This window comes from Octodon degus, unplaced genomic scaffold (genome assembly GCF_000260255.1).
Source record: "Octodon degus isolate 3935 unplaced genomic scaffold, OctDeg1.0 scaffold00036, whole genome shotgun sequence".
NCBI lineage: Eukaryota > Metazoa > Chordata > Mammalia > Rodentia > Octodontidae > Octodon > Octodon degus.
The window spans coordinates 13,990,169-14,006,346 of record NW_004524612.1 but is presented as its reverse complement, the minus strand read 5'-3'; the positions used below and the strand labels follow the sequence as shown (position 1 = coordinate 14,006,346).

At 48.6% G+C, this 16,178-nt stretch overlaps 1 protein-coding gene across 2 annotated transcripts in view; it reads left to right on the top strand.

Annotated features, from left to right (window-relative positions):
• The window catches only part of Nuggc (nuclear GTPase, germinal center associated), a 53,316-nt gene extending 37,407 nt beyond the window's left edge, over nucleotides 1-15,909 (top strand). For both annotated transcript variants that reach the window (XM_023714694.1, XM_004630749.2), the window contains 7 exons: nucleotides 4,229-4,393; nucleotides 7,492-7,649; nucleotides 9,354-9,492; nucleotides 10,235-10,343; nucleotides 11,416-11,552; nucleotides 13,999-14,089; nucleotides 15,688-15,909. In XM_023714694.1, the coding sequence (XP_023570462.1) occupies nucleotides 4,229-4,393; nucleotides 7,492-7,649; nucleotides 9,354-9,492; nucleotides 10,235-10,343; nucleotides 11,416-11,552; nucleotides 13,999-14,089; nucleotides 15,688-15,839 (951 nt within the window). In that variant the 3' untranslated portion in view covers nucleotides 15,840-15,909. The remainder of the gene's footprint in view (nucleotides 1-4,228; nucleotides 4,394-7,491; nucleotides 7,650-9,353; nucleotides 9,493-10,234; nucleotides 10,344-11,415; nucleotides 11,553-13,998; nucleotides 14,090-15,687) is intronic.
• Nucleotides 15,910-16,178: the final 269 nt, after the last annotated feature.

The following is a 16,178-nucleotide window of genomic DNA, read 5'->3' as shown; positions in this document are numbered from 1 at the left end:
CTTCCATGCTCTCCACCACACCAGGGCAGAGCGTCCTTTTTACAGCATCAGAAGATTAACACAATATATATATACTCATCTTTTCCTATCAAAGGAAGAAATAAATCTTAGAGACCCTAAGAGGACAGAAAGATAATACAAGAATTAAAATCATAACATCTGGATAAAAGAGTTTATTTTATAAAATGAAATTTTAAAATATTTTACCTGGGCAGATGGGCCAAGAGGAAAATGCAAAAATAGTGGCTACTTTCCATCTCTCCTGAGATCTGGGCAAGACAGGATGTGTTTAAATGATGGCTGACGTGTAGTAGACTACAGGTGGCTCTGGGCTATCTTGGAGAGGTGTGTTTATGCCCATGCTCCAAAGACTTTTCCCTCAAAGTGTCAAGCTCAGAGCCACAACGTCATCAGACAATATGAGAGGGAAGGAGACTGAGAGGGTTTTCACCAAAGTTTTGGTATTTATCTTCGGTGTGTAGAATACAGGCCTTTTGCATGACCAGATAAAATGACATTTCTCATAGAAATGGATAAATTTATCTCTTTGATGGATGGCTTTTTCAAAAAACCTAATATAAGAGGGATAATCTATTAAACAGAGGCTTGGGAGGGTAATGGGGAGAAACCAGTCCTTCTGATCAATCACCAACTGCTTTGTTTGCAAGAGAAAATACACAGCCAATAGGCACACTATATGTAAAAACAGAACCCTGGTCCACAAACCCGCTCATTGTGCACAGCATACCAATGCCTTACCTCTGTTATCCAGACCAGGGAGCCCAGTCAGACTTGCAGGATGTCAAATTGTTATCCATTTCTGGTAACAATTGGAGAAGCCTTACAACAACTTCTGTGACAGCTCCAATGGCCAGTTTTGCATGAATAGCTTTCCTAATCTTTGACACTGCTTCTTACTTAAAACCAACTAAGAAACCCAAATCTGTCCCCCTAAGCTATCAGACAAGAGTCCTGTTTCTGGCCAACAACCCCCTTCTAGGGCACTCGGTGCTTTCCCTTTTGCTGTTCTAAAGCTTTTTCACTTATCCACTTGTCTCTGAATCTCTGCCCGATATAAGTGCTGTCACTCCCTGCCCCACTACCACCACGTTACCACCGCAGCCATCACCACCACCATCACTGCAGACTCTGAATACACCCCTTTGCTTGTGTCATGTGGCTGATCTTCGCTTATTTCTACACTAGCTTTCACCTAGTGGAGCTGTGCAGTCAGGCTGTCTGACTTCTTGTGCTGGGAGAGGAGGGCAGAGAAAGATGAGCAATAGGCTCGGTGGGAGGTCAAGGGAACTGGGAGGAGCCAGAGGGGTGACAGGAGAGGAAGATAACTGCAGAGCCACGTGAAAGGAAGCATTGTTGGCTGGACGAACTTTGCAGTTTGGACAAATGCCTGCATCAAAAACTTCTGTCTCCATGTGACATAGAGAACAAAAAAGTCACCATCTTTTTCATTGTATGCCCAGTTAGGGTCTAGTTATGTGAGGCAAAAACCAAAATGACATGCCTGGAATTGGAGCTTTCTGATTTGACTTTTGTCCTCTGAAATAGCTGGGGAGAGGTTTGACCTTCTAACTTCCTGAGAGAGTTCTTGGGTGAAATTTGCCTTTCTGCCCAACACAAGATTGCTTTTGGAAGTGCTGATGGAAAATGAATCAGATGCAGGCTGTCTGTGGCTGGTGCGCTTCACAAACCCAAGGGCAAGGCGTTTTGCAGTCAAAGCCGGGAGTGCCTCCCCGTGTGCTCTTCTTTGCTTCCCCAAAATGTGCAGGTGCCTGGGCCTCGGTCCCATTCTAGCATCCAGAGCCAGGCCATGGGAGAGGCAGAGGAGGAGGACCCTAACTGACACCTCTGTGACGGACTCCTGAGGGAGTTGCCAGCAGCATTCCTCAAAATTCCTTGGCCTGAAATATGCATCTTAGTTCTTTGATGGAAAGTTGGAAGAAAAATTTTGTCAATGCATTTGAATTCTGAAAATAAGACCTAAAAATGTATGTGATTGATCATTTTTTCAAGATTGTGATGGAAACTAAAACTTGGGGGTTTGGAGAGTCAGTGATATTAAAGTCACTACTTGTAAGAATCATTAGGAAGTTGATTATGGCATCTCAGTGTCAAATGAGCCCTGGATTTCCTCCTATTGAGTGCCAGCCCCCACCCCTTTTCTGTGGTGTTGGGGATGGAACCCAGGCCCTTTACACTGACCTATGTCACTAGTACTTTTTCATTTTTTATTTTGAGACAGGGTCTTGCTAAGTTGTTCAGGCTAGCTTGAAACTTTTGATGGATTCTCCTCCTCAGTTTCCCAAAATGTTGGGATTACAGGTGTGTCCCCTATACCAGGCTAGTGTTCCCCTTCTTACTGTTCCTTTATACTCAGCTCTCCACTCTGTTATTCTTTTCTTATTCAACAGGGATTTATAGAGTGAGAAATAGGAGAGTCTTGCCTCTAGATTTTTATTTGAACAATCTTCAGGTTGGTCACCAGCAACATGATGAATCCAAAAGAATCTAAAGGAAATTCAGGGGGGAAAAGTATGGCTTGCAAAATTATCATGGGGGAAAACTAGGGAAATCCCCATGATGTGCCTGAAGCAAAATCCAGGGCTTGCGGAGTGGTAGCAGTCAAGATTGTTGGCCCATCCTTCAGCCCAGGTTATGCACTTCAACAAAGAAGTAGCCGAGAAACAGGGCAGTTCAGTCATGTGTGAGGCTGCACATCCACTCCAAGCTCTTCCTGTCTGGGTTAGGAGTGAAATGCCCATGTTGTCTAGCAGTTTCTCAGCCACCTGTGAAGTCTCCACAGTTGTCCATGCCCTCACCCTGCACCGGGCCCTGAAATACATAACATGGATACCAGTTTGGCCCTTCAGCGAGTCCCTGGTCCAGGGAAGGAGACAGTGAAGCAAGCTTGAACTTATCAAAGGGACTGACTGGAGCTCTGGGGAGTCAGGAAAGCCCTGCAGGCAGCGACTTTGGAGCTTTGCCTTGAAGAACAGGAAGCAGGAACCACAGCACAGAGGCTCAGGGGCACGGAGGGACAGCATGATAGGGGTGCAGTGACGAGCAGAAACACCAAAATGACACCCAGGATTTGGAGGCAGACTTATTTACATCGATGGGCACTGATTGGGATCATTCCCAAAGTATCAGGCCCTGATCCCTGGTGGTCTACGACTTAAGTGGGGTAAGCAAGCAGGGAGTACAGCGGCAGGATGGCTTGTCATAGGGGGTTGATTTGTACAATGTGCATCACAGGGACCAGCCGTTTCTAAGAAACAAAAGGAACTGGAACTGGAACCTGGGCGACTAACAAACCAAAGTGTACTGGCTGGGAGGCACCTTTGCTACAGGGGACTAGCAATGCAGGACCTGAGCGGACGTGTGGGTCAAACAGGGACAGCAGCCCAGGAAGGCTGCCTGATGGCTCTGTGTAGTGCTCCAAGAGCCTTGCAGCTCTGAGTGCCACTTGGAAGCCACAGGCCAACATTGTCCTGTGTGGTTATTTTCTTGCTGTTTAGTGCACTACTTACGAGTAGGGACATGTCCCAGGACATTGCGCTCGGCTGAAATTATGATTGTGTGACAACCTCAGTGGTGCAGCCTAGTACACACTCAGGCCCTCACGTCTTATTGCTGCTGAGTTGCCATCCACTGCTGATTGAAACATTGCTAATGACACATGGTTGTATGTTTTTCCCTGTATTCCTAAGTGGAGAAGAGATCAGGCCTTTAATATTGTGGTCCTGTGGCTTTGCTAGTTAAAGCATGGTAAAGGCCTAGGAGGTCAACTTGCCTGGGAAGCCACTGAAAAGTAAAAAATCCCACTCTGTATTCTGAGGTTCCAAGGTGATTTGTACACACGTTAAAGTCCGAGAAACATTATCCTCAAAAACTGCTTTGTACAAAGTCAAAGCTCATTAAATACTGGTCAGCTCAGATGTTCTTCGAGAAATGTGTTGGACAATGACTTCCTCACCCACCTTGGTGGAATTTACACCCAAAGCAAGTGACAGTGGGCCTGTATTGTGCTATTCTGCAGTTGCCTGAGGCCTAGGGAGATGGGTTCCTAGAGGGCCACTTTCTGAGAGGCTCATGTAGGTGATAACCTCAAGCCAAGTCTTGCACTGGGGACAAGTAGAAAGGAAGCAGAATGTGAGGAGCAGGCCCCTGTGGAGGGTCTGCCTGATGCTCTTCTGTGCCTTGTCCCTAGAATGAACACCTGCACATGAGCAGTCTGCGGAGATTTGTGGAGGAGAACACGGTGCTGCTGGAGCAGGCCATCGAGCAGTGCTTCGCACTTGTGGAGCGGCCTCTGCAGGAAGGAGTCCTGGTGGCCAGGGCTTCCTACCGACGCCTCCTCGGGGCGTGCCTGGTGGTGAGTGATGCATCCCAGGAAACCTGTGAGGTGGCCAGATCTCCAGGCTCCTATTTTATTTTCCTGTTGTTTCCTATGGCGTGGCATGTACAAAAGCACAAGTGGGGGTGTTCACCTGTGCACCTTGGGGCCAGGATAAGGGTGAGACAGAGCTGGGGCTTGGGGTCCCAGGGAAAGCACCGTCCCCTCCAAATGTCCACTGCAGAGCCTGGGGCCAGGCACTGAACCATCTGAAGCCTTAAGCACATTAAGACTTCTTGGTTTTCACTCACATAGAATGGGGTTGCTAAGCACTTGCCCCACTTACCCTGTGGCATCGATGTCAATGCAATTAGTACACAAGATAAAAGCATCCCCAAAGCTGCAAATCGTTTTATTTTTTAATCAGTTGTATGGGATTTCTGAGATATGCAAATATAAATGCATCAGTTAATCTAAAACAGGATAAAACAGATTCCATTTAGTTTAATTGAAAGACTTTGATATTCTCACAGTTCGGGGGCTGAAAGTCCAAGAGCCTGCATTGGCAGGGGTGATTTCTCCTGTAGCCTGTCTCCTAGGCTTACAGAGGATGGCCTTTCCCCTGTCTGTGCTCACTCCCCTCTCTTCCTATGAGGACCCCAGTCCTACTGAATCAGGGCCCGCCCTTGTGACTTCACATAACCCTAATTTTTCCTAGAGGTTTCATCTCTAATACAGTCATCTTGGGGTTTAGGATTTCAACATGTAAACTTTGGGTGACACAAGTCAGACCCTAATGCCCAGTGGAAGTAAGGGATGCTGGACAGTGTTGTGTACTCTGTTTTGGACACTGTCCATGACCTTATTTACCCCTCACAACAATGCTGTGTGGCAACACCAGTATTATTATTTAGAAATGCAAGTGCCAGTGAAAAGTTGGTGGCATTTGGTAGGCAGAGGACTAGGCTAGCATTCTGATGACAAAACACACCTGGGAGCCTGCAGGGGGCTCAATCTGTCACTTGGATTTCTTCTTTTCCAATAAGAAAACCAAGGCAGGAAGGTTTGTTAAGAAGGAAGTCATCAGATGCTCCTGAAGGGTTGAGGAAAATGACTGGGTTTGGTCATTGAGCCTCCAAGGTGACCTGCCCCCCACCTTGGCCTCACCTCCTGGGTCTCCCTTGTGGAAGTTTCCTTCCACATGTTCTCTGACCAGAAAAGAACTGCAGAGGGGACAGTGCGTGGCTTCTGGGCTAGGTCATCAGGGGCCACTGAAGCCTCCGGGGTCATCCTTTGGGACACTTGCCCAGGGGAAGTCAGTCTCCATGTGCTGAGGTCAAGCTGCTACAGGGAGAGGCTGTGAGGGGAGGGGTTGGGGCCTCCCACCTGTGGCCCAAAGCCAGCACCACCTTACCAACCACGATCTTGGGGAGCAGATTCTCCAGCCTCTTCCAGATGATGAGAAACCCATGCACACTGGGCTGAACCTCCTGAGGTGCTCTGGGCCAGCCAGGCTGTCCCCAAATCCCAGTGCACAGAATCTGAGCATAGTGAACACTCACTGTTAAGTCACTGTGCCACCACACTTGGGAGAATTTGCCTTGTAGTGACAGATAGAAAAGTGACTCCTCTTCCTATGGCAGAAGAACCAGACCTCAAAAGCAAATGGCTGCAGTAGTGTGGAGAAGAAGGCAGAGAAGAGTTGCCCCTTGAGACAGTTCACTTGTGGAAGGAAGGAATGTCAGCCGTCTGCAGATCCCCATGACAGCTGTGTCCTCGCCCACCCACTTTAGTTTTTCTCTGTGACGGCAGCATGCGCAAGGTGCTCCTACCTCACGAACAGCACTCCTTTGTGACCATGAGGATGGTACTCAGGTCATCTCCTGGCTTAGCTATTCCTCTGCCGCTGAGATGGAACACCAGGTGCCCCTGACTCGGAGGAGGAAAGCTTTATTTTAGCTCCGATTGGTAGAAGTTTTAGTTCCTAGTCAGCTGGCTCCAAGGCAGGGTGGCATGCTGGAGCAGAAATAGCTCATGTGTGGCAGTTGGAAGCAGGGAGAGAGGTCAAGGGTGGAGGGTGGGAGCTAAACCCTTCCAGGCCGCCCTCCCAGGGACCCCCCTCGTCCAGCCAGGCTTCACCTCTCCGCATTGCATTTACCTGGAAACTCAGCAAGGGACTGATCCACGGATGGGTGTTGCCCCATGGTCCAGTCACCTCCTGAAGCCCCACCTATGAGTGTGTGAGGCTCTGGGGGTAACATTAGTCCTAAGCCATCACACTAACATGGGAAAATAACCTAAATAACCTCAATGTCTAAAAATAAGAAAATGGTAAAATAAATCATTTTTCTAGATAATGTATTAGATGGCCATTAAAATGACTTTTTGGCATATACTTACTATAACTTGGGGGTGGGCCTATGTTGCAATATTAAAATGAGGGAGAGAGAGAACTGTATCAGTTGTATCATACTATGCAGGTAATCACTTAACGCATATTCCCTTAAAACAACGATCGCAAAAAAATTGTAGCAAAAATTTTTATTCTTACTAATGATTACTCTCTGGCTAAAATTGTTTAATATCTCTTATAACTCTGACTATAATATTTTACCTCTAGCTTGTGAATTTATTTCCCTGGAGGAAAAATATCACTAAGAATCAAATTGTGCTTCAATGTGTAACAACGTAGTCCCCAAGCTAGGGACTATCCAACATGTGTTTACTGTTGGGTCAGCCATGGCCCACTTCACTTCTTTTTTCATCTCATACCTGCTCATTTAAGAAGTGTTTGTGAACAAAGATGAATGGGGCATTCTTCCTAATCTCAGCAAGCCAATGGTCTAGTATCAGAGCTTGACCAGTGAGTAAATTTGAGGAATGAAAACCTGTACGGGGAGAGTTGTGATCTGAGTGATCCCAGGTCACTTTGGAAGCCACAGTCAGTGGCTCTCAGCCCACATGGGGTGTGATTGGGCTCTTCCCAGTCTCGTGGAGTGGCAGGTTAAAGACTGTGGTTTCTACTCTTCCCTTTGAGTCTCAGTAATGACCTTTGGCCGGGGGGCTTTGCTGTTCTACCCCTCTGGCTGGAAGGTTAACTCCACCCTACTCCACTAACTTACTATTTACTTGTCTAGAGGAGCAGAGGAAACAAAGGTTTTCACCAGACTCTGAAAGCTGTTTGCTTGAAAAATGGCATCTACGCCTCCAGAACTCTGGCCAGGATTGACCTGAACGAAGCCATTGCCCAGCCCATCTATGACCGGATCGACCCTGTTTTTGGAGCCATTTTTAGGTAAAGATCTTTCATCTGAAGCTTTTGAAGAATGCCAAGCCAGAGTATCAGTTTTAAGATTTATACTTTGGATCTGGGAGTGTAAAGAGTAGCTTGTAACTCGAGGAGGGAAGCTTAGTCTTGGCAAAACACAAAAGCCTTCTCGGTTTGCTTTACTTAAAATTTCCCCATGGTGACCTGGAATATAGACGGAGGTGCCGCTTTAGACTAATATTAGGATTGCTATTATTTTTCAAACATCTCCTACGTGCGGCGGGGATAAATGTTCTTAGGGACCCGAGCCCAGGACAGGGTATTTTGATTGGAGAGCATGGAATTAAGCAAACACATGGCTCTCAGAACCTTCTCTGAATGCAAGCAGAAGAGGCTCGCTGGTGACTGCTTGCTCATGTGCGTGCGTGAGCTGGGGCTGAGTGCCTACCTGGTGCCTCTCATTCCTGACCACAGCTCCTTCTTCACCTACAGAAGCTTCTCCTAACCCCTGAGCTGTTTCTCCAGTTTGTCACCTGCAGGGCCACCTGCTGCCTCTGAGCCCCTCCCCACCCTGGCTGTCTTATCGCAGCCTTCTCCTCCATCTTAAACTCACCTGGGACCCACCCTCGTGGGTTGCTTCGTACCATAAACACCAAATTCCTTCCATGGGCATCAACACATCCTGCCTGCCCCCTACCTTCTTTTTCCTCCTGTCACTGCCCCATGGCTTGGTAGTGTCAGCCCTTTGCTGGTGCCTGGCTGGCAGGGAGGCTGGTATCGGAGATGTCATGGGCACTGTGCTGAATATCTGCATGCTTTTATTTTTTCTACTCATTGGTGGTGAACCGATGGCATGAGTGCCACCTGGGCATATCTGTTGGCATGTGAGCCAAGTGGTTCTAGCATCTGCCCAGTGCCTGAGCATTCAGGTTTAACTGTAGCATTGGTACTTTGTGATAATAAGTGGCATTTGGGTGCTCTGTCTCTAACAGGTTCACCATCGCTGGTATAGGTTCAATCCGGTTCACCACGACTGAACCGCATTATCAGCCCTTTTTTATCCTTTTTATTTTTATGTGGGGACAGGGTCTCACAAAGATGCCCAGGTAGGACTTGAACTCATGGCCCTCCTGCCTCCTCAGTTACACTGTGTATCCCATTGTGTGACTCATGCACTTTATCTTGTAGAATGCTCCCAATTGCTGGGAAGTAGCTCTGTCTCTTCACACATGAATGAACCAAGATTCAGAAGAGTTGCCAGGTATCCAGCTCCTGAGAAGCTAGGACTTGAAGCTGGCTCTGGGCACACTCCTGGGGTGCTGTGAAACTTGCTCCACCATCTTGTTGTGCAGAGAGTAACCCCCCTTTTCTTCACTCCCCAAATCTGGCCTGTCTCTGTGTGCATAGTTCTAGCTCCTCCCCTTTGAGTGGGAATACATTGGGAGTGGAAAGACAGTGAGCTTTGAGGAGAGGGTGGTGTCTAGCCTTGGCTCTGCCTCTGGCTAGCTGTGTGGCTCTAAGCACACTGGCCACTCTCCCTGAGCTGCTACTCTTCTCATCTGTGGAGTGGGCATCCTCACACCAAGTGCCAGTGCAGAATTTGAATCACTGTTAGATCTCATCACTCTGCTTTTTTTAAATGAATGAAAGAAAACTAGCCAGTTTCATGCTTGTCTCGGCCCCTCACTAGCCACCTTTGTCCCCTCACCTCTTACTTTGCTTTTCCTACAGGGCAGGGAACACCTCTGACATGGCCCTAATGCCTCACATAGAAGCTTTCAAACACTCCCTGCAGGAGAAAATGACAGAGATCCATCTGAGAAATGGCTGGAAATATGATGGCTACAAAAAATCTTTCCTAATCCAGGAGGTAAGTTTCTGTAAAGAAAGAGACTGGGAGCTTGGGGAGCTGCAGCCCCTGGGCAGGGCTCAAAGGTTGCCCACCTTTGCCCACTTGCACCCCCGAGAGTCCAGGCTCTGGACAGTCCCTGAGGAGGAGGCCGCATAGGAGTAGGGCACAGAGTGGGCTTTGATTCACAGTGAGGAACTGGAGGTGCATGCCAGGGTGAAGTCCACTCGGGTCCCAGGAAGAATCTTCAGCAAATCCTTAGGTGCATGAAAATTTGCACCAACTTCTAACATTGTCACCAACCACTCTATCATTTTTGCTATATGATGAAGTAGAATCCAAAGCAGCAGAGCTTAAGGAAATCAGGCATTATTTTTGCAAATCACTTGTTAGTTTTGAACTACAAACTGACCCCAAGTTTGAGACCAGCCTGCGCTACATAGTGAGTTCAAGGTCAGCCTGAACTGTGTAGTGAGACCCTGTTTCAAAAAGCCAAAACAGAATGCTTTGAGCTTTACGCAACTGTCTCCAAACAACTTCTATACCTGCTCTCCACACATGACAAATCGTAACTTTTCATTGCCCTCTGGCCTTAAATCTTGCATTGTCCCCTCCCATCTATCTTGTTAATTTCCCCCTTCAAGACCCCCAGACACACAGCCATGCATGAGGTAGGGGAGGTTGGTGGCTGAACCATGGCACACATGTCCTGCCTCTGTCACAGAAATTGTCACAAATGGCTTATGTTGATGTGGCTCCTCAGATAAGTGCCATCCTAGGAGGCTTGGAAGGATACATCCTCCGAAAGAAGAGAAAGATCTACGAGTCTGTCGCTAGCTCTGTGCAGAGTGACCTGAAGCCCTGCTATGAAGGTAGACTGGGGGCAGCACTTCCTCTTCCTCTGGGGTCTTCCTGTTGCCTCCCCCAGCATCCTGTCTTGCTGCTCCCCTTCCAAGGGTCTGTCCTGTGGGTGTTCCAAGTCCTTGTGACATGCTTGGCCTAGACATGGAGCCGGGTGATGCAGGGCCTGGGAAGTATTTCACTTACTTTCTCATTGCTGGGACAAAATACCTGACACCCATGAGTTAGAGGAAGAAAGATTTATTTGGCTCACAGTTCATAGAGGCTTCAGTCCATTGTTGGTGGGTCCCAAGGCAGAGTAGCACATGGAATCAGAGAAAGAGCTCCTAGCAGGCAGCTGAGAGGCAGCAGGGCTCAAGGAAGTAGGAAGGAGAAAAAAAAAACATATATATATATATATATATATATATATATATATATATATCCTCCAAGCTGCCCCCACAGCGATCTGTTCTTCCTAACATCATGCTCAGCTACAAACCCATCAGAGCACTCAGCTGGTGTCACATGCCCATTTGGCTTTGAGGGGACGTCTACATGCACATCATAATGCAAGAGAGTAATTAAGGGGTGCTAGTGTGTGTGTGTGGTCCTGGGGCATGAACCCAGCCAGCACCTTCACACTGAGCTATAATCCCAACCCTTTTTTCCTTCTTACTTTGAAACATGTTCTTGTTAAATTACGGAGTTGCCCAGGCTGGGCTCTAACCTGCCTCAGCCTGCCAGAGTGCTGGGGTTACAGGTGTGCACTGCCAGGCTCAGCTGAGCGGTCCCTTTATCTCTGCTTTCCAGCTGTGCTGTCCCCCCCTTGTCTGGACACCCGCCTCTCCTCTCCCCGCTGTGTCTCAGCATCTGGCTCTCCTTCTGGATTTGGGGTGACTGTTTGCTTTCGTTTGACTCACTCATGGGTTCTCTGGATGATAGTTGTCTAAATATATTCTTTGTGTGTGTGTGTGTGTGTGCGTGTGTGCGTGCACATGCATGTGGATATGTATTTTTCTGTTTGCTTGCTTGTTTGCTTTTCTTTATGATGATCTCTAAGTGAGTCCTCCTGTGGCATGACTGTGTCCATCCTTTTGCCAGCGGCAGCTCAGATCACTGGCAAGAAGGCATGCGAGAGGATGAAGGATGCCATCAGAAGAGGGGTGGAGCAGCAGGTGGCTGAGGGCATGTTCGAAAGGGCGCAGGAAAGGATGCAGCGCCAGTTTCAGCTCCTGAAGGTATTTGACATCCACTGTTGGGGTCTGGGTCCCAGGGATGCTCCCAGGGGCTGCAGGGAGAGGTGCAGAAAGTAGCCCAAGAGAAGCTGGACATCGAGGGTGTGCAGTGCTCTCTTTCCTGGCCCAAGGGCCGGCATCATCTTCCCTCTGTGGCTGGGGCTTCAGGAGCACGGCCCTCCACCTCTCTGCACCATCTCTGCTCTCTATCTTGATGGGTGCTAAGCTCATCCTGTGCGTTAGCTCATTTAACCCCAGGAGTCTGAGAGGTGGCTGCTGCTCTTGTCTCCATCCTGCATATAAGCAAACTCAGGCCGAAAGTCCGTAGGCCACACAGCCCATGAGATGCAGAGCTAGATGGTGGGACCAGAAACCTGGCTGCTGCATCACCAACCATAGCACAGACTTGAGGCAGATTTCTTTTTTAATGAAGGAAATAACTGATTTCCATAAAATGTCAGTAAATGTACACACAGTGGAGTATCGCCCTGCTATAAAGAAGGACCAACTTGAGTCGAATGTATAGATTGTTGAGACCTTAATGTCAAGTGAAGTTAATCAGGCACACAAGCTTAAATGTCATGTGGTTTCTCTAATAGGAGAAGCCTAGAATGCAAGTAAAGTGTCAAAAAGATGCATAATAGGAAGGGGGGAGATAGTTCTTTTACAAGTGGGAAGGGCATGAAGAGGGGGACAGAAGAGGCAGAAGAGGATGAAAAACATCAAGATGTGTTGTGTCTGGGTACCAGTCCCTTCCTGGCCACGTAAGACTCCAGATTCTTCTCTCTCGGTGGAAACTGAGCTGCCGCTCTCTCCCAACCACCTGGGGAAGAGCTGGACAGTGCTTTTGTCAGTCCTTCCCCTCCTTGGCCTTCTGGAACATTCTGACCTGCTTCTAACTGCCCCTCCCCCAATGGTATGGAGTGTTCGTCTCCCCAGTATGAAGCAGGGCCCCTTCCCAAGGGCAGGCTGAAAGCTGTCTCACTTCTTGGCACAGATTAGCTCCCGTCAGTTCAGATTATCACAGTCTCTGAATGCAGACAGGAAATGGGCCAAACTTTACAGAGCTGATCGCCACTGTGCATATAAAAGTCACATCTTAAGTCACTCAAGAAAACAGTTTCACAAAGAAGTCCTTAGTACATTGGCCACACACAAATATATCTTAAACCACAGAAATGTAGGTAGTTACAGGTGGGCAAGACCCTAGTGTAATCCTACTCCTCAAAACCTTTAAAAATAATGTTTAATTAATTAAAATATTTGAGTTTTAAATAATGGGTAGGATTTTCCTTCATACTTTTTTATATATTTAGTACAGGGTCTACAGGATCTCACTACACAGGTCAGACTCGTAGTGACCCTACTGTTCTTAGCCTTCAAAGTCCTAGGATTACAGGCATGCGACATCACGCCTAGTCTCAGTCTCAGTCTCAGTCTCAGTCTCAGTCTCAGTCTCAGTCTCAGTCTCAGTCTCAGTCTCAGTCTCAGTCTCAGTCTCAGCACAACCCAGGGGCAGGGCTGGCAAGGCACACCGGGGATCAAACCTTGGTCCCTGTGCTTTTAGTTTGCTGAACTATCTGGCCAGCCCTTCTTTCATACATATTTAATGTTGGAAGATTTGCTATTTTCACAAAATGACCTCTTATTTAATGCTTTTGTGAATTTAGGAATAGAATGTTATTCTGTTGAGGTCTTGACTGGTCTCTGATATGTTCCTCAGCTGTGTGGCTTGTTGATTTGTTAACTGTGTTGTGGAACCATAGTGAGCCGCGGCTTCAGGGACAGTGACCTCATCAGGAAGCTGAAGTTGGGAGAGGTTAGGTAACCAGTACACAGCTCAGCTCTTGGCCTGGCATGGAAGAAAAAGTATGAAGATTTGGAACGAGAAGATCTGGGTTTAAAACTAGTATCTGCCAGGCTAGAAAGAGGAATCTTATGTTTTCTAGTAGGAGGCAGGGGACAGAAGAGGGAGGGAGGTGGTTTTAGTTGATGGGAAGACTTAAGTAACAAGAAGACATTCCCCAGGTGGTTGGGAAGAATCAGCCCTCTCAATCAAGGTGTGTCACACACAGGAAGCATCTGTCTGGTGACTAAGTGAGGGGAGGACAGCAGGAGGTGACCAGCACTCTTCTCTTTTGCCACCTCCAGTTCCTGTTTTGGCCCTCCTACCTCAGGCCCGCCTGTTAGCTCCCATTCCCAACGCAGCCCCCAAAGGACAGAGCCCCAGAGGTCTTGACAGGCAGGGAAGGAGGTGCAAGGACCAGTGGCAGCCCGTGGAGATGCTTCTCTGATGACCCCTGGCTATGCGTGTACTCCCACGTGGACTTGGCTTTGACTCTGGCAACCTCCACTCTGCGCCCTTTCCAGCTGGAGGACTGGGTCACACACGGGACTCACGTCCCCTGGCCTGTGCCACCTTAACAGATTAAATGTCCTTGTTCCATAGAGTGGAATCACAGAGAAGGTGAAGGGCAGCATCGCCACCATGCTGGCCCTCGCGGCGTCCCAGGGCGATGGTCTCTATAAGGAGCTTGCAGGTAATTAGCAGAGACTTCTGGGTAAGCCGGGTGATGAGCCGTCTCCGCAGCGTGTGGCTGCTCCTTATTGAATTTAAGGAAATCAAGACAGGGAGAACTGCCAGGGGAAGGAGTGGAGATGGTGGTGCTGGTGGTGCTGGTGGTGCTGGTGGTGCTGGTGGTGGCCACTCGGCGATAGAAACCATCCTACCCTTTGCCAAGCACTCAGCAGAAAGCAGTCATCATGCTTCGACTTCATGATCTCACGGGATTCTCACATTAAAGGTTATTACTCGATTTTTACAGATGCAGGAATACTCAGACTGGGTAGCTAGGAACACTCAGGTTTTCTAGCTAGTAAATAGCAGATTCCAATCCACAGTTCTGGCCTCCTGTTTCTGTAAAGACTGTTTGAGAGGAAGCCTTCAGAAAAACTCCATTTTCTGTTTGCTCACCCACAGCGACCTGGGAAGGCCACAGTGGTACATGTGTCCTGTGGCGGGCAGTCCCTCCCTGGCCTGCCCGGAGCTCTACCAGGCTGCCTGGTGTAAGCTGGTGAGCCGAGCAACAGGGAAGTGGTTCCTTAGGCCCGGACACCGAGGAAGCTGGGCCTGGTGTAGCCTGAAGGGTCAGTGGGCAGGATGGATGAGACAGCGAGGAGGGCGGCGGCCTTCCAGATGCCCAGCGAGACAGAGGCCTGGGCTCCCCTCCCCTCCTGGCCGTGGTGCCATCTGGGTCCTGTTGTGAGCTCAGATGAGCTCATGGGGGTTGCAGGGAGCACGGGGGCTGGGGGACTCAGACATGCAGGAGCACGGCCCGAGCCAGCTCCAAGGTCAGTCTGGAAGTGTCGCTTCAGAGGGACTGGGCTGACCTGGGCACTCCAGGAAGATACGACTCGCTGTATGTGTGCAGATGTAGGCAGAGGCTTACTGCAATGGAGCTGCTCCTCCCATCATGGGAGCTCAGTGTATCTGAAACCTGAGGGGTGGGCGGGCAGGCTGAGACCCCCAAGAGGCTGCATCTGGACCCCAAGGCGGCCTCTGCAGAGCAGGCAGTGCCCAGGGTGCAGGTGCAAGGGAGGGTCAGCTGCTGTTCTCTGTAGGCTGTCCGCTGATGGGACCAGCCCCACCACACTAGGAGAGACATTGCTTTACTCCAGAGCCACTGTTTTGAAAGCAAATCTCATCTACAAAGGAATATTCTAAGTTTTGGCCCCATATTTGGGCACTGAGGTCAGGACAAATTGATACCTAAGATGAACCGTGGGGAGGGCATATTAGATCATGGAGTGAAAATCTGACACACAGAAAGAGAACAAGTTCCCCTAGCGTGGGGGCTGGAGGAGGAGAGGGAGTGGGGAGGAGAGGGCTGCCTGGAGTGGCTCTGGGAGAGCTGCTGGGCGGTGTGGTGCTGTGTGTCTCTTCCACCCGTCTTCCAGGGTGACCCATGCTGAGAGACACGGTCAGATGGAGGAGAAACAGCTAGTTTGATTCAGGGTACTTATAAAACAAGGACTACCTGATCTCCCAGTGCCATCTCTCATCTCGTCTTCTGGGCCAAGTGACAGGTTCTGGTCCCGGTATCCTGGGCCATTCTGAGGACTCTGACTCTCTCCACAGACGTCAGGAGTGAGTATAAGGAGATGGAGAAGCTCCATCGAAGCCTGCAGGAGGTCGCAGAGAATGCCCTGCTGCGGAGGGGCATGCAGCGTTTCCTCCTGAGGATGTCCCCCAGCAAAGTGCCCCCCCCCAGGCAGAATGTCAACGCTTGAGACTTAGCTCGAAGGGGAAAAAATAAGGCTGCAGCCAAATAATCAGAATTATTTCTGTTTTTGAAATCTAATAAAGGACACCTTCCAACTGTTTGGGCTCTCTATATATGCAATATAAACTTAATATATCATTGCTTCTGGCATAATTTTGTTTTATAGACACCCTAGTTCTAAAGTTTTAAGGACAAGAAACTTATACTTCACAGAAGACAAATAACTAAGCACTGAAAAACTTTCATATTACGGGATAAAGTATAAAAGAAAGCTTTAAAGACACAGTTCCATTTACCATTTTATTTAATTTTTAAAGACTTATTTATTTGGTACAAGGTCTTGCTA